The 18,330-nt window shown below is 43.8% G+C and overlaps 1 protein-coding gene across 1 annotated transcript in view; it reads left to right on the top strand.

The window, feature by feature from the left end:
• The first annotated feature begins 3,756 nt into the window (after nt 1-3,756).
• LOC121091048 (potassium/sodium hyperpolarization-activated cyclic nucleotide-gated channel 4-like) overlaps nt 3,757-18,330 on the top strand; it is a 30,725-nt gene continuing 16,151 nt past the window's right edge. Inside the window, exon 1 of the mRNA XM_040600223.1 lies at nt 3,757-4,600. Within this exon, the coding sequence (XP_040456157.1) occupies nt 3,897-4,600 (704 nt within the window). The 5' untranslated portion in view covers nt 3,757-3,896. The remainder of the gene's footprint in view (nt 4,601-18,330) is intronic.

The following is an 18,330-nucleotide window of genomic DNA, read 5'->3' as shown; positions in this document are numbered from 1 at the left end:
AAACTTCCTCTGAGTTTGGTACCTGTAACTCCTGGAGCCAAGTTTTTAGAAGTGTTTAGGAACCCACGCTTGGAGATGGAGCTACACAAGTATGCACCTTCTGGTTTGTAGCACTTTAGGCTATCTTCTGGGCAAGGCCTAGATTTGATACAGCCCTTAGGTTCTTACTTCAGGTTAAACTTCCCCCACGCTCCACCCCCCCCAAAATGGGACTATAGTATTTGCTAAAACAATGTGCTCAAAAAATTGCTTCCAAGCAGGTGTGATACTGTCACTGAAATCCGGGAATAAAACTCCTTAACACCAATGTAGTAATAAGAAGCAGTCATTATTTATTGTCGTGCCAGATGCACAGGGGATCGTTCCACCTAAGGTGCATGCTGAACTGTTTTGTGGGTCCATTTTATGTTACATAGCTATACGTATTCATTACATTTCTCGGAATTATTTGCGTATGTATGAGCCTTCCCTCGATCTTCGTTAAATGTCCGTTTATGCCTGGGCAGTTATCTCTGCTCCTCTTCATCCCGTTGTTCGCCCCATTATTCCACCTGAGTTCTGGCACATATCCCTTACTTAGCACTCCAAACTCCAATCACAAACTCCAGAACCAGCTCGGCCTGCTTTTTCTACTGTAGACCCTCTCTTACTTTGTTTCCAGAGATTGACTCCCTTGTTTAGAAGTCCTTTCAGTCATCAGTTTTGACGACTTGAGATGGTGGTGAGTACTTGAGTATTAACGACTTGAGAGGGTGGGTCAGCCTGACCTAAACTTTGTGCACATTCTTGCTTAACTAAGTAGAATTTGGTAACTGGGGAGTTTAGGCAACTATACTGAAGTGAAGCTTAATGCTTTGTGGATAGATCAGCAAACATGGTCTGTATCAGAGGAATCATATGCGTCATATATAGATTGAACTCTGGTAGGTGGGAAGTGCTAGCTGGAATTCTGGGCATGGGGATATCTACATGCTTCTGTAATTGTGCAGTAGTGTGCCAGTCAGCCTGACTCAGTCTTTACACCTGATAATTTCTTTCCTAGCTACAGAAGTGATAAAGGAGCATTCTGCTGCTTGGATGCTCTGGTGTGTTCTTTCCCCACTTAAGAGCTGTAAGAGAATCTTGTTTGTGTCACCAAATAAAGCAGCACTCTGAGAACAATCCCAGGAAGGCCAGGAAATAAAGAGTGTGGGTATTTTCCGAGAGGCGGCTAAAATACCTATAGCTGAGAGGACAAACAGCTTGATTCCTTGAGCATATCCTTTACTGCTCTGTCATGTCCTTTACTGCTCTGTCATCCTCTGGGAACATTAGGGACTGTGTTTAAGAAGCTGCATCAGTTTCAGATGTTATGCACCCTATTAATCAAAACACATCCTTTTGGAAGGCAGTTGATTGCAGCTTAGGCAGAGAAGTGCTTACACCTCAGTATCCCTAGTGCCTGGAGGAGGGAAGAGGAGGAGGAAAAAGACCTTTAATGCTATCACTGGCTGAGTTCACATTATCTAATCTACAGGAGCATTTCAAAATTGAGATTTATTTCCCCAGAAACATTTGTTCTACCAGAAATTGTGATGAAAATAATAATATTAAATACTATTTGCACTGGGTAGCTTCACTTTGGAGTATTTCAAATGAGTCACAGCCAGTCTAGGTTGTGAGGAGCAGGTGAATGTTTCAGAGAAAGGATTCAAGAGAGCAAGGAAGCAGGGGAAGAAAGATGGGGAAGCATGTGCTGCGTGTATGGTGAAGTCACTGCTGATGGCTGCATTTCTTTGAAGTAAGAGCTTAGGTAACATCCTGCTGCTTTAAATGGCAGGGTGACAAGTGACTCCTGGAAGGGGAAAGGTGAATATTTGCTTATGAAAGCAGAAGCACAGAGATGGGGTGAGGATTTCCTCACTGCTTGCAGTGGGCATTCATTGCCTGTGTTTAGCCTCCCTGCCTGTCTGTGCAGTTCATGTGGTTTCCTTTTCCTAGGAGGTATGAATTTAAATGTATAAAACAACAAACACTTTAGAAAGCCTCAGCTATTCTATCTGTGCAAAAAGATACGCAGAGTCTCTCATATAGCTAAACAGAGTCTGTGTTCAAGCCCACTGGTTTCAAAGGCTTTGCACTAGGAAATGATTTGAACGAGTTTATCAATGGTAAGAGCTTCTTAAACATAACAGAATAAACAGGCATTCCCGAAGATGTGCAGGGCAGGACTGATTGCGACCTCTTTTACTCCTTTTCTGCGAAAAAACTCTCAAAGAACAAAAGGTAGGGAAATGTCTAATTTTAGCTTTTTTCCCCACTGCTTGGGCCTCTATTACATGACATGCCTTGTAGCCAGCAGTGAGAGGAAGGATTCCCACCTGCAGCTGTTATCTCCCCAGGACCAACCTCCTAGGAGACATGTGAGTCGAGGGTGAGCCGCAGAAAGTGCTGACTCAGCTGGGATAGTGGGTTTCCCCAGGCCGTAGGGAGAGCCCACACGTGGCTGCTGCCCCAGCCCAGCCCCCCACCCCAGTGCAGCAGGGAGCTGTCTGAGATGCATCTTGGGGTTTTTTTTTTAATGACTTCTACAGGCCCAACCCCTCTGGGAGAAACTAACGTTTTGCATGTCTAACGGGGGAGTAAGGCAGCAAAGGAGAAAGCAAGCTTCCAAACCTCTGGTAGTTTGCAGACAGGTACAAAACACAATGTGTTTCCCAGCAGGCAAACTTCTGCTAGAAGACCGGCACTCCCCAAGTCCCTGCTTTGCATGCCAGTGAGATTTTCAAGGTGAACCGCTGTTTTTCCTTTAGATTTGGATCTGCTCCTTCCCACAAAACCCTCTTGTGTCCTCACAAGCAAACCTGCAACACGGCAGCCGCAACTCCAGAAGGAGAAGGGATCGTCAGCATCTAAGAGAAAACGAATCTTGTTGCTCCTTTATTTTTTAAAAAAAATGTTTACGATGATGCTATTTTGAAATTCACTGCCACCCGGTAATTTTTGCCGTTAAACGAAGGATGACATTAAACCTGGCACTAAAGCTGAGCCGCGGGTGACTTTTGCTCAGCGGCAGGAGTTCTGCAGTGCCAGGGCGACGCGGTCCGTGCAGCCTGGCGGCGGTGGCGGCGGCAGCAGCAGCTGCGGCGTTGCGGCGCCCGTTCAGCCACTCACACCCTTAGCAGCCAGACGTTGCCCTTTTAAGAAGCCTGGGTGCCGGCTCAGGTAGGCAGAGCCTGTGTGCAGTAGTCGCTCCTATGGCAACCCAATAGAATGGGATGGCTTCATGAATATTCCCAGGAGCAGGGGCTGCATGAGGAGTAAGTGATGACAGTGATGTAAGCAAGCAGTGGCTGCTGCAGGTTGCAGTTCATTGTGCTATTGGCCGGCAGGTTGAGGAGTTTGAGGTACCCGGGCTTGAGCTTCGCTTTCCGGATGATGTCTGCCCGCCAGGAGACACAGCACATTTGCATCTCGAAGCCAACATGGCAAGGCGGCTGCTGCTGCTGCTGCTGCCGCCCTCCCTTGCCTTCCAGCCAGAAGTGTGTGGCTCTCCTCTAGACTTCTTGGCCAGTGCTGTGGATCTGAGCAGACAGGGATTGCAGTAACACTCACCAAGGGGAGACAAGCAGCAAGTAGCCAAATCGAGACAACAGAGGAAGCGGGGGGGGGGGGGGGGGGGGGGGCTTTTTTTGCCTTCCCTTTTTTTTTCCCCCTTTCCTTCTGGATGCAGAGCCTGTGTTTTGATGCAGAGCCTGTGGATGCCACAGTCTGGTAAGGAGATGACACACCAGTCTTTGGTCCCTTCTGCCCCTTGAGCTGGGGGCAGGGGCCTGGGGGCAGTGTCAGTTCCCCTCCTTGGGCAGAGCCGGGGGGTCTTTCCCTCTAACTGAGCAGCAGCAGCAGCAGCATCGGTCATGGACAAGCTGCCCCCCTCCATGCGCAAGAGGCTCTACAGTCTGCCCCAGCAGATAGGACCCAAGGCATCAATCATGGACGAGGAGGAAGACAGCGACAAGGACACCCGGAGGAAAAGCATCAGGCTGAAGCCACTGCCTTCGCCCTCTGCTGGGAGCACCCGGGCACTTGGGGGAGACCCCGGCAGAGGGGGGGACCCCGGCCTCCTGGAGACAGAGGCAGGCAGCAAGGGTGCCAAGACCAGCACCAACGGGGACTGCCGCCGCTTCAAAGGGAGCCTGTCCTCGCTGACCAGCAGGCACCTCCACGACGCGGCCGAGGAGAAGAGGCTGATCGGCGGCGAAGGGGAACCAGCCTCCCCCACTGAGGACAAGAGCCCCCCTGGCAGTGGGGAGCTGGAGCAGGGACTGCCAGCGCCTCCACCACCAGCGTCCCCACCAGAGCCCCAGCAGCAACCCCCCCGGGCTTGCTCCTCTACCTCCATCAAAGTGGAAGGAGGTGGAGGGTGCGACCAGATCACCCCAGATGAGGAGCAGAGGCTGGGCCAAGCTGGTTTCATGCAGAGGCAATTCGGGGCCATGCTCCAGCCGGGGGTCAACAAATTCTCCTTGAGGATGTTTGGCAGCCAGAAGGCCGTGGAGAGGGAGCAGGAAAGGGTTAAGTCTGCCGGGTTCTGGATCATCCATCCCTACAGCGACTTCAGGTACAACCCACCGCCCCCCCCCCCCCCCCCCTTCCTAGCCCACTCAAAACTAGCTGGCTGGCCCCTTCTCCTACCACATCCAGCTCAGACCTTTCTGCATGCACACACCCAGACATAACTTTCCTTCGCAATTTCCTAGTCAGAGAAGCTGGAGGACACATCCAAGATCTGTTCCAGGCAAACAATCTGCAGGTTTCATGTATATTTAAGCTTAATTTTAGTGTCCCCACACTACTACTAATTTTAAATTGTGTTTTTAAACCAATAAATGTCTTTTGCTTTGGCTTTCTATAAGGGAAAGCCTCTTCGTAAGTTCAGTGTAAATGGGGAAAAAAGTTCCCACCTGATGCACAACTGTAGACTAAAAGCATGGTGTCTGCTGCTTAACTAATCCTGCATCTCCAGTTTCGAATGTACGGTCTGTCTGATTGATGTTTTCAGTTCCCATTTTGGTACCTCCAAGTCCTCTCCCTTCTGCTTCCCCAAGAGTTAGGGAAGGATGTTGCTACTGTTGCTGTTCTGTAGGGCTTCTTGCTGCAGCATCGCTTGTCAGGAATTGGTATGTGGCAGGGGATAGAGGCATTCATTAAGAAGGAACTTAACACCTTCAGAGTCTTACAGAGAAAGATTTTCTCTTTTGCATCTGTAGACCCATATTTGCAAAAGTAATTTGGATAGGAAATAGTTAACATTGTCTTTATGAAAGTAATGGCTTTCTTTCACTCAGGCAGCAACATTTCCGTGAAGGATAATAAGAAAATTAACTTGTAAACCCTAGAGCCAATTTTTGTATAGTTCTGTATAGCAGAGGGTTTGTTTTTGGCTATTTCTGAGTGAAGTATTGTCTACTGCACAGGTGAATTGTCCTCTGCAATATGTATGTAATGTACTGCAATCAATAATTAATTACTTAGTGCAATCAATGGCTAAGGTTTATTGCTTCAACTTTAATTACAACTGGCTTACGTCTCACATTTAAAAGCACACAGTTAAAAGAACATTATTCAAACACACATCTATCAAACTACATGTATACTACAAAATTCATTTATTGAATTCTTGGGCTCTGCAAGAAACCTTGCATTATTCCCTAAAATACAGTTAGCAAGATAATTGCAGGAAGGGGTTCCAGGATGGATTTGGGTGCTCAAAGACAAATGACAGAAACCTCTTGACACTGCCTTTTAGGATTTAGCAAGGAGTCCACATGCTTAGAAGATTCAGCACTACTGGCACTGAACAGATGCCTTGATATTTGCTTGGATTAACAAATGTTATTAGAAGGCTATGTGAATTGGAAGACTGCACTGTCGTTTAAATTGAGTGCATTCAAGTGTCCCAAGTGCACAGCTGACCGAGCATATGAGGGTTTCATAGTAGCTACATCATGATATATAGTCCTTGCAAGTACAATCTTATTCAAACCCAAATTGGAAAGAGTATAAAATTGCCTCCCAATTGTGACTGATCAAGTAGTAGCCCACAAACAGTGAAATGAAAGCTTTAAAAAGAACAAAACCAATTTCATATTCTTGGTTATAGATCTTTGTATTATGTGCCACGAGTCTGGAATTACAAAAACTAACTAATGTGCTTTCTTGCGTTATTTTAGCAAGGTGTTCTCCGTGTGTCACGCCCTCAAGGGATTTTGGATTTATTAGTCTCGGGATTGTATTTGGATTTACGTGAAAGCAGTGTTCAGTTCACATATCTTTTGTGTATCTGTATAGTGGATTTATTGCCTTCATCTTTATGACTGTTTTCAGCACGGAATCAGACTGGCAAACTTCAGTAAAAGGATTGTAGTGGTAGCTGAGGTAACCACCTTGCCCAAGATGAGATGGTCCTAAGAGTTTGGGTTTTTTTAAGATTCCTAGTGAACCAATGCTTATTCCTTAAAACAGCACAAAAATTTATGAGGTAAGTTTTTATTTCTGAGGTGCTTGGCATTAGGGCCACTCCTAGCCTTACACAAAGGAATGAAATATGCAGGCAAACTTAGATTCTCCCAAACCAGCTGGTCACACTGAGTCTGCTAACACTTAGATGTTTGTATGCATGCAGATATATATGAATGCATGTATGACTTGTTAGTATTAATAATATAGTCCTCCCCTGATGTAGCTTTGCATTTCTGCAGAGAAAGCACAGTAAGTTGGATATCTGTACCCTGATGCAGTCCACTCTCTGCCTGGGGTCAGATTCCAGGTAGGCTGATACCTTGCCACTTGGTGTTTCTTCTGTATCGATGCTAGAAGCCTAGCACACGAATACCTGTTTTCTCCCTACTATTACATACCAACATCAGATGGGGCAGTGGTACTGGTTGAATGGAGAGGCATCTGAAGACACCAGGAGGAGTTGGATGCACTATGTATGGTCAATATGTATATTTTCTGGGGAACTTTGTTCACCCCTGTTTCTAGTTCGCATGCGACATATTTGTTAGAATATGAATGCAGCTTAGAGAAAATGTGTGGGCTTCCATGTAAAGTGACCTATGAACAATGGCTGCCTTGAAGGAGAAGAGTGGGAGTTTCCCAGATTCTGTTGGGGTTTTGTATTCCCTCATTCTCTGAATGCTGCTAAAGCATCTGTCTTGGAAACAACTCACGTGAATATGAACAACAGTTTTTGACCTCTGAAATGCAGCAGATTGCACCAAAGAGCAGATATTACCAAAATGTTTGCAAGAGGTATATCCTTGACCCAAAGGGCTCTTATTTTCTGCTTTGCAAATTATGCAGTGCATAATATAACAAGGAGTGTGATTGCTCCTTGTTATAGATGGGTGCAGATTCTGGGGTGTTAGGATCTTGTAAGAGGCATGAGTCTTCATTATCTTGCACTTCACTGTCACCAAAGCTGTGCAGCAGCATTTTGTATACAAGTTTCAAGTTAATAAATATTTAGATCCAGATCTTATTTTGTGTATTTTTTGAGAAACCAATTTCACCGCTTGAGAATGAGGTGCGTCTTCAGGCGTTTTGGTAGAGCTCAAGACCTCATGACTCCTGTCTCAGTACAGCTTGAGATGGGAAGTTTTGAATGGAACACTCCAGCCCTATTTACTGGGGCTTGATTCTGCTGTGAAATGACATTGGTGAATTCCTCTTGACTTCATGTAGTTGCATCTCCTTTGCACTGTGTGAGAGGAGTTCCTGTTTTAGAATAGAACTGAGGCTTTCATCATAGTCTCATTAAATTATCATTTTAGCATCTAATATGGCTAATTCCAGTGGCAAATCTATGACCCTCCAAGAGTAAAGCAAATTAATATAGATTGTCTGTGTTGACCTCTGTTTTTAGTCCATTGTCAGGGGAAAAGACACCAAATGACCTTTATGAAAACCAAACTCTGTGCCCCTGAGCACTCATGACTAATGCAGTGGACTTGTTCTTGAAGCACTTAAAGGGTGTCTTAGCAATTTCTAATGAAAGTAAGAATACTAGCTCCTGTTCCGAGGTGCAGGTGTGTGTTAGCAGCTTGAGTTTATTTGCATCTGTGGTTGATCACACACCGGTGCAGAGCCAAACTGTATTTCCTAGATCAAGATTTATCTGTTAGTTTGAAAGCTTTTTCACTGTGTAGATAGAATTGTAATTTATTGCTTAGAGGAAGCATTGATCCAGTACAATTGATTTAATAAAAAAATTGCAGACAAACAATGATCTATCTAGTTTGTAGCTGACTGAAGCATATTGGTTGTAGCTGTTACCCAGAATTGCTTGGAAAAAAGTGTAGCATGCTGCTTTTAGAAAGGCCTGAGAACAGATACACTGTCTGAAGGACCAAAATAGTCCAGCAGTGGATGTAAATAATAGAACTGCACATTATTCACTGCCCAGTAATCTATTAACTTCTTCACAGAAAAGAGAAGCTGCTGCCTTTTTGAAAACAACGGAAAATATTCCACTCTGTAACAGCCCCAACTTCAAATTTTAGATTTTTTCTTTTAACTGTTCTCCCTTTTAATACTTTTCTGCAAACAGATCCTTTCTTTCATTTCCTTCTTCTGCCAGAGCCCCATATCAGCTTGGGAACCTGGGGAGATTTCTGTGGTACCAAAAGCAATAGATGGTCAGGTGTGATACATAAAGTAGGGGAATTCCTGGAGAACAAAATAATTTGCTTCCCTTCATGCAGCTCCAGACCTCTAAGCAGTGTCATTCAGGCTGCCTTCTTGTGGGGAATTAGTGGGGTTTCCTAATTATAGTACTAAATGCTGAACCCAATAGCACTGGTGGGATTGAGCAAAAATGGGAAGGATGTGTGTTTACCTTTTCTGCTTTCCTGAGTAGAAGTGATTTCTAGAGTGCCTCATGGAGTGCTACTCTGTCTGTGCTGTCTGTTCTCATTCGTAAAATGTTTTGTTAGAAGGGTAAACAATTTGTGAAGCATACGGCACTGCTCACTGACTTTGGCAGTTCACTTAGGTGGGTGTTGCTCTCCCTGCTTTCAGACAATTACGCCCTTTTCTTTACCTGCTGCCCAGAATGCTGCTTCTTGTGCCGGCTTTACTTCATGCCTATCCACATTCAGATGCTGTCCACAATGGCGAACTCTCATCATGTGACTTGCCCACTGCTCATAGCAAAGTAAAAGGAAAGCTACCCACTGTGTGGGCCATATGTACAGCAAATTGAAATTCTGGTTCAGTGAAACCTCTGCTTAGAGGGAGAGGTCTGGGAGACAGTTGCATTAGTAGCAGAACCTGCGCCTGTCATAGAAGACTAATACAATGTGCAAATCAGGTGCAGGTTTATTGGTAGGCAGCTCATAGACTTGGCTATTTTCGTTTCTTGTTTATGCTGATGACAATTGCCTCAAAATCATGTGGGAACACTGCTAGCTGAGGAAGGGGAGATGCTTTCCTGAAGTCAGATCTTGCTGTCTTTACTATAGACAACTTTCCTGCCAATTCCCGGGGCAGTTTTGTTGGAGCAGAACGAGGGGATCCAAACAGGAATAATGTGAGGAATAATCCAAATTCTGCGAACAGCATGTTGGTGGCTTCAGTGGACAGTGAATCAGGCTGCAGGAGAAGAAACATGATTTTGTGACCATAAACTAAGGGGACCAAACTAGTGCAGCCATATTTCCCATGTCCATAGGCAAGCCATTACATGCTTCATGCCCTAGTTCACATGTCATGAGGCAGAGGATGAAAAAAACACACTAGACAATCAGTGCAGGGATACAGTTTTTTGTATGAGACATTCAGTTGCTATAAAAGGCAGCATTTGAAAGCAGGAAAGCCTCAGTAAATGAAACACCTCAGTGTATCACCATAGTATGTTTTAAGACTATAATCACATAATATTACGGTATTTTCATGTATATTCATGTGTAGGAAATGAGATGAAAGAGTATAAAAAATGCTAAAGCAAATATTGAGATTTAAGAAAGTGCTATGATTAAGATTTTCTGCATAAACGTCATTGAGGCCCATTGCACAAATCTCTGCCAATAGATGCATACATTATCTCTTCCACAGAAGCCCATGCCTCATTCCATACACACAGGGATGGCTCCTTTGTGAAAAACTATTTAACGTTTTCTCCATCTCCTTGTTAAGGTAGCATACCATATTTATTACATCTTATTCAGATCCTATTCTGAAAAAAACAGATTAATTTCTTTATAGCCTTTTTTTTATTTTGACACTTATAAAATATGCAACTATAATGGCAGTAAATGTTCATTTTGCCTCCTGACACCTTGGCTAGGAAACTGGTACCGTCATCCCCAGTTTATAGCAAGGTGGCAGAGACTCATAGAGACTAAGGTCAAAAACATTCATTAACTTGGTGTAGTCAATTTAAGGACCTGTTTTGCAGAGTATGAAGCATTACATAGCACGCCTTATGTTCAGAGCTCTGCCTTTGTGGGTGCTTAGTGAGGAATCAGACATTGCTGTGACCCAGAAGACGAGGGCACAGAGATAATGGCTACCTGTTTTAAGAGTAATGGGTGCTTTAAGAGGATTGGGACATTCTGATTCGGACCGTGTCTTGGACTAGCTTGGTGAGCAGCCAGACTGAGAAATGGGCATGCCGATCCCACCCACCCTCTGATGTTTGTTAGTTTATCTGTCGTTATAGCAAGAAAAAAAACCAATCATAGCAATAAACAATGACATAGTGTTCTCTTTAATCATCACCTAAGAATATTATTCTAATTACAGTTTTGGACTGAGCGATTTGCTTAACACCTCTGCAGGAACTTTTTGGCAGAGACAGAATCTCCAGGGCACTGCTCATCTGCCTTAGCCATCACATCTCATTCTGCAGTTCCTTATCTCTCTTTATTGCAAACCTTCCAGATTGTGCAAGAAATGAGCTTCTATAGAAAATCTCTTTCCAGCCCACATCTGCCTCAAGCCCTTCCTCTCATGTTGAATGAAGCATGAATTCTATGGGAAGAACTGTTTTGAATCATGTAAGGACTGTAATATAATACATATGTACAGCTAACGTCCTTTCTGCTATTTCGTAACCTGAGCTTTTGAATTTTTTAATACAGTGTTTTTGTATAGTTGTTAAGGTTTTAAAAGCCAAATCAGTCCCTATCCTATTGTAATATCTCTGGATTCATTAGCAAGTATGAATCTTTTGACGGATATGCTGCACTGCCCTTTGCTTTGAATTAAGCAATGGCCATAGCAGGTAGTTACAGCAAAGGAACGATGATGTACCAGATTCTTGGGTTACTCTCCAGGCTTCAAAGGGAAATATACTCTGCTTATTACAAATTCTGTGCTTGTTTTCTCCCCAGTACCTAAGCATGATACCTTCTGCCCATCTCCCTGCAACCTGTTGTTCTCCCTATCCCTCACTTCAAGTTTGTGTTTCTTACCCCACCAGTTCCATCACTATTTTCTAGGCTTCTCATGGGCAGGTTTCTTGTCCAGCCAGTCCCAGGTCCCAATACCCAGTTTATCATCTGATCACTGTCTTCTACTTTGTCTTAGTTTCCAGTAATGCCTCTTCCACCTGCTGCTCCCCACAATGTTCCCATTGCAGTATGTTGCACGTGGCACTTAGTCCAGTTCCCTCCCTTGCCAGGCTCCATCCTTCAGGTTTTTTCTGTGTGGGTCTCCCCAGATTAGTTTTCTCTCGTTCTGTATATTCTGAGTTGCTATCATCCCTCGGACTCTTCAGTCTCAGTTTTCTCACTCTTTGCTTTCCTTCCTGATTTAAGAATAGATCATTTTGCCTAGTAATTTAAAACCCTTCCACATTATCTCTATTTCTTCCTTGGACACTACCAGCCCAGCAATGTTTAGACAAACTCTACAAGTTTGGGTTTGTTTTTGGTTTTTTTTTTTCCAACTTGAAATATCTCAGTCCTTAGAGCTAAGCATTTAAAAATGATGAATTTGTATAGTAGCACAATCCCCACTCCATTATTGTGAAACAGATTTTAAGGGAAAAATGTTTTTTCTAAAGGTTTTTATTGGTAGACACACAAAGAATCACTGTAGGACTGTTCAGTACTATTATAAGCAGGTAAATTTAAGTTTTCAAGGTGTTATTCTGGTTAGGTAACTCTGCTAGTGCTTTCTGTTGCACTGAGTTTTTCTGCTGTAGAGTCATTTATTACACAGATAAAAGAGTGATCTTTGTCTGGAGATAACGTAATGTCATTTTAGCTTGAAATCATTGGAATTTTTCTTGGTTTCTGATGTCTTATGAGCATCTCATTAGCAAGCCCATGAATCCCTCAGTTTGCTCTTGAAACCAACTATCTGAGCTCTCATCTCTGCCAGAGCAAAGATTTCTTCCTTTCTCTTATTTTTGAAAGTTGTGGTGGTGCCAAGGCAGTTATAGGTCAATTGAGTTATTGTTGGTTCTAATTGGCACTCTAACAAGCTATTAGATCAATTTACCTACAGATGAACGTCACTCAAAATGAAAGGTGCCAACTCCTTTTCTGTCTTTGAGAACTAAAAAAAAAACACATTTCCACTGATGGGGTGTAAGTGAAAGGCCAGTTTGTAGGGAAGTGGCTAGAGAGAGCATTAAGATTTAATCCCTAAATGTTTATGCCATGAGGTCTATGACTGAACAAGGTCCAGGCTGTTTCTGTGTGCGGCAGGGTGAGACTACGTCCAGAACTCAAGGCCAAGAGGAAGAATTAGGAAAATCTGACAAATGCTCTTACATCCCTTTGCTGGTATGTAACAGAGCATGGGTTTATTTCCATGTGGAGAGTCCTATGGCCTCTTCTCCTTTATTGGCTCTCCATGTCCCATGTGTTCCTGTGACTACTGATGCAGGTGTAGTATCCACAACCATCTCAAATCAGGCAGTACCTGGCTGGTGACATCATTACCTTTTTGGTGTCAAGTGATCTATAACTTCATGAGATTTACTTGTTCTGTGTTGCAGAAGAGTCAGAGTTATTATGGTGAATGGGGTTGATTTAAGTTCTGTTCTGAAACGTTTAGATAACCTCTTCCTCTACAGCAATACAGTGCTTATTCCCACTGGGCATTTCTTAGTGAGACAGTTGTAAAACAGTGGCTTTTCAACCTACAATTCAGGACAAGGTTTCTTGACCAAGTGGCACTGCAAGCTCATTCTGGGGTCTCCAAATCAAAGCTACTTTATATATAACAAGCAGTAAGAACTGCTCAGGTATCCTTGCTTAAGTGGGCAATTTTTTTGGTAAAGCACAAGGCAGATGAGAATGCAGCTTGGCTCTGTGCAGCTCTACAGCTCTGCAGTGCTGACAGCACTAAACCCAGGGTTTTGTCAGCAGACAAAGCAGCTAGGACTCCAGAAATGGAGAAGAGAGAGCAGATGGGTGCTGGGCTAACAAGCTGCTACCACAGAGACCTTTTTCTGCCCATTTTCCATGTTGAATTGTTTGCTACCTGGGAAGTCCCTTTACAAATTGAAATTATTCCTTCCATGCAGTATATTCACAGTGGCTGACATAAAATATGGTCACCCAGTGCCTGGTATTAGCACCAGACTGTAGTAAAACCAGGCTGTTAACTCCTGAAGAGACGCTGCATGCAGCAGTGGAAGACAGTGCTGGTGAGAGCAAAGCAGATGAGCTTCTAAAGGGGAATTCCAGGGTCAGCTTGAGTGCCCACCACTTGGACATTATAGGGGCACAACTGCTTCCCCAGCAATGTGCAAAAGCTGATCTCATTTGTGGTGACTCCTCCAAATGTGCTAATTACGGATTTAAATCTCTGCCTCTTTGGATGAAGAGGTTGTCTGTGTTTATGCATGTATTGTTAAAGAGCTTAGAGGCAGGAGAGGTGCTGCAGGTTGCCAGCTGACTAGCGTAGGAGCTATAACTCCTTTTTTTTTTATTTTCACTGCTGGCAATTAGTAACTGTACACGGAGTAACTCCTCATCCCTGTACACAGCTCCAGTGAGACTAGGCAGAGGAACTCCGATGGAATTCAGTTTTCCTGGTGAGAGCTGCTGAGCACTGTTTACGCTCTGATGCTCAGTTCCACTCCCTGCATATTTGGGGGATGGAAAACCTAGTGAAGTACATTTGTATTTGCCTGGGTGTGGGAAAGAAATGTCTTGCAAAGTTATCAGTGCTCCGAAGCTTGTGAGGGAGATAACAGCTGCATTCCAAAGACTTGGGGACTCCATTAGTAAGTCCCTTCCTCCCAGCCGTTGCTTCACATGTGATTTTAGGGCAAGGTGCTAACTCATCACAGCGCTAACAACATTGTTACTCGCTGCAGTGTCTCATCTGCAAAGGAGTTGTGTGAGCGTGTGCGTATGTGCAGGTCTCCAGGGGATAGGAGGAAGTGGAGACCCCTAATTATCCAGCCCTGCTCTGTATGTTCTCTCACCTCTGTCCACCTTTGTGACTACGCTGGAGGGATGGTGCAGAGCACAGGGGTGTGGGCTGAGCAAGTCCAGTGACATCTTGGCTCTCTGCAGAGTAGCAGAAGTTGCATTAGGCATAGTGAAGCAGTGCAAAGGTGACGTTTCCTGGCAGTGTCAGGGTTTGGACTACCTCTCCCAACAGTCAAAACAATGAGAGAAATGATAATGATGACTGTAGGGAGCTTTTTTAACAATAGCAAACCTGCTTTCATTAAGCACAGAGGCCTGATGCTTGATCTTTCCCCCTTTGCTTTAAAGCACTAGTGTGTGCACAAGGTATACTTCTGTTAATAGCAAAAGGAATATTTTTTTCCATCCCTGGTTTTCTGGGGCTTGTGGGCAGGCAGGAGAAAAGACCAGTCTAGACTACAAACTATGGTCTGTTCTCCTTGATGCCTGTACAAACCATTTGTATCATTCTCCCGTGCTTATTTAGCTGCAGATACACTTTGAATCATAAGGAATGTATAACGGGTAGAAGGACAAACTGGAAGGCAGGTCAGGCATCTAGTTTTGACCCTGTGAGCCATCCTGAACAGAATACTTTGTGCCTTGGTTTCTCAGCTTTGAAAAGAGGGTGATGATGCTGCCGGGGACCATGGAAGGTGTGGCAGAACTCTAAAATATTTTAATGTCATGGATGCTAGAGTAGATTTCAGCAAGGGTTTGGTTAATATCTACAAAACAATTTCATGAGAATTTCTTCATGATTAGCCTTTTCTGTGTACTGCTGTACATTTGGTTACATCTCTTGTCCATCTTTTGTTAGGACAACAAAAATGAGTGGTTCCATGTACTGTTAGGTGATTTCTGAATAATTGGTTCCTTTGTCTTAATATGGAAACTGGTTACTAATGCCTCTACAGTTCCATGTATGGTGCTATATTGTGTGGCACATTTAGAACTAGGCTGGAAAAAGATGGAAAAAGAGCTTGCATGGGGAGGGAGACAAGATGAACCTTTTACGTCAAATTTGTGTCTGTAAATGAGAACTGTGCAGCCCCTGCACAGAGTTTGGAGATGTTCTAAAAAGAAAATGTTCCATCTTTTCCTCACTTGTAACTTGTATTGCAAGGTGTGCTACCTTTTCTTCAGGAGTATGGGACTTTAGTAAACACTTCCTGAATAAAAGCTTTAGCACAGGAGCTGGCAAGATATCTGTCCTTTTCAGTGGTGTGCCAGCTTTAGAAAACATCCTCCAAGCTTGTCGGCTGTTGAGTCTTTCGGATAATCTGTTGTGACCCCTTGGTTTTTAGTGCAAACACAAGTGTGCTTCAGATCATGCCAGCCATGGTTAAGGCAATACACTGTGTGCGCGCTATGGTTGTAGAGCAACTAGGCTTGTTCCAGAGTTGGGAATTGGAACAAATGCCTGGGTCCAAGACATACTTAAATCAGACTCCAGATTTGGCAATGACTGTTGGCTCAAGCCTGAGTGCATTTGGAAAGTTTCTGGTCTTCAATTTAGCGAAACCCCATGTAAAGTGACATTGTTTGGAGCTTCTCTTAGAGTTTCCTGTTATGATGGGGCTCCTCTGCTGTCTCTTTGCAGCACAGGCTCTCTCATGTACTCCTGATTCATCACCCAAATGGGGCAAATTCCTCTGGCTTCTTGTTGTCTACATATATTGATTGAACGATGGGCCAAAGCCTGCCAGACAAGGAGAGTTCTGCTGGTTTCATGCTCCTTTTGTAGCACAAACAGGAATTTAGGTTAACAGTGGCAGATGTGAGTATGGCCTAGGGCTCCTGCTTTTGAATGGGGGATCTGGAGGCCTCATCTGCAAGTAAATTCACACAACAAAATCTGCACTGCAGACAAAAAAAGATTTGCCTTGACAACTTCTGCCCCGTTCTGAGATCCTCTGAGATCCGCAGTCAGTCAGGAGAGCACTGCATGCTCCCAGCCTCTCTAGCTCGGTAGAATTAAGGCTAAGCTTCATCATGAACTAATGCAAGCTGTTCCCACCCCAAATAATTGGTTGCTGGATGGCTTTGTGTCTGTCTAACCATTATTGCATGTGGGTGGATGTGTTATGTGTGTGTGAATAAGTCTGCTTTGGAAATTAATACATAACACTGGGGGTGCATCCAATAACACAATGCCTCATGAGTGATGTGTATGTGAGGAGTGTAAAACAGAGCTGAGCACGTCAAACAGGTACAAACATCTCTCTTCCTGGTACCACAGGATGGTGATTCCTACATCCAGACCACCACTACCTTTTTTTTTGCTTTTCCTCCTGCCTAAAACACCTCAGACATCTTTCCAGTCTTCTGTTTCCCATAGCTGAAATTTCAAAGCAGGAAAAAGAAAAAGCAGCAAAATTTCTCAAAAGCTCAATTCCCTGATCAGCACAACCCTCTTTGCAGGGCAGAGTACTCGTGGTGAACAGGAAATGACAGAGGTGTTGACTTGTCCATAGAGATGAAAGACAGTGCCTATCCTTGAGCATAGCTGTTGGAGATGGTGATGTATAGAAGTCATGCACAGCTTGGGGAGTCAGGAGATGTAACCCCTCTGGGACTTGGCAGCTGTTACAGGGTATTATTTTCACAAGGCTGAGCTGTTCTTAAACACTTCCTCTAGTGTAACCATAACACACACATTTTCTCAGTAATGGCAGTCCATCAGCGTTTCTTTCCAGTCTTCTTAGATAAGATGTACAGAGACAAGCTGTGAAAGAGCTGAACAAGATGCCTTGATGTTAGTCATTCACATTTCCTTAGCTTGGCCCACGAATAATCTTTAAGCCTTGCTTTCTGTACAGATCCTTGTGGCTCACTTTTTTTCAGCACCTCTTTCAAGTAAGGACAGGCAAGTGGAAACTTGTGCCTGCCCCAGACTTGAATAGTAAGCTGCAGTCCAGTTAGAGAAAAAGACATGTAGGGAAAAAGACATACCTCCAGGTGTAATGGTTCAAGGTAGAACATAGCTCTCCTCCAGCTGGTCACAAGAGAAGGGGAGAGGAAATCTTCACAAGTTCTTCACTTGTTTTTCAAAGGAAAAATATATGTGGGCCTGGTTAGCTCAGAAAGGAGAAGGAAGGATACTCCAAATAACAGAGTTATGTAGTAATATAAACTACCCTGATCATTCAAAATCCATGGCTGTTGACAGAGCAGACTAATAACTAGGCTTCATAGGCAGCCAGAAAACACTGTAAGTAATTGTGGTACAGTGTAAATAGTGTCCCTCAGTTTTATTCATACCCTGCCCTGAAGTGTAGTTGTATGTTGTTCTGCGTTTCACCTGAGCATTAGCCTTGGTCCAGTGCTAATTATTTCTCCACACACTGGGGTTCTTGTGGATGCAGAAGGATAGATCATTATTTCTTTGAAAGTTGTTTTTATAAGTAGATGTATGGAGCCAAATTCCTTGGTGAGAATCATTGCAGCTGGCGGGGGTGACATTTGGAATCAATTTTACTCATTGGAGATACTTCTGGCCTCTTTCTTTTGTGTATGCACCTCTGAGGCATGTAGGGGCACTGTGTCTAGCACTGTTTGAGACCTGCTAATATTGCACTGCATGAGAGGTACCAGATTACGTTCACATTTTGATGTTTGTGGAATGGATTTAGTGAGGCTAGCTATCTGTTGCTAGAGTGGAAGTATTTTAGAGCACCACTTTTCTGCTCTTTGCCCACAAAATAGCCATTTTTGATTCAATGGTGTCTTTCATAAAGGAGATCCTTAATTTATGATCTGAATATCTAATGAGTTAAGAAGTTTTTTTATATACTTGAGAGCGGAGCTAATCTGCTTTTCCTGGACTCTAGTGAAAGACCTTCTGCTGTTCCTTGCTGAAACCAGAGGGTACTGAGGATGTTGGCTCCAGTGAGTTGCAGTTTTCTTC

The sequence above is a fragment of the Falco naumanni genome, chromosome 7 (assembly GCF_017639655.2).
Source record: "Falco naumanni isolate bFalNau1 chromosome 7, bFalNau1.pat, whole genome shotgun sequence".
In the NCBI taxonomy this organism is placed as follows: domain Eukaryota; kingdom Metazoa; phylum Chordata; class Aves; order Falconiformes; family Falconidae; genus Falco; species Falco naumanni.
Note: the sequence above shows the minus strand (reverse complement) of the source record. Positions and strands in the feature narration are given on the sequence as shown.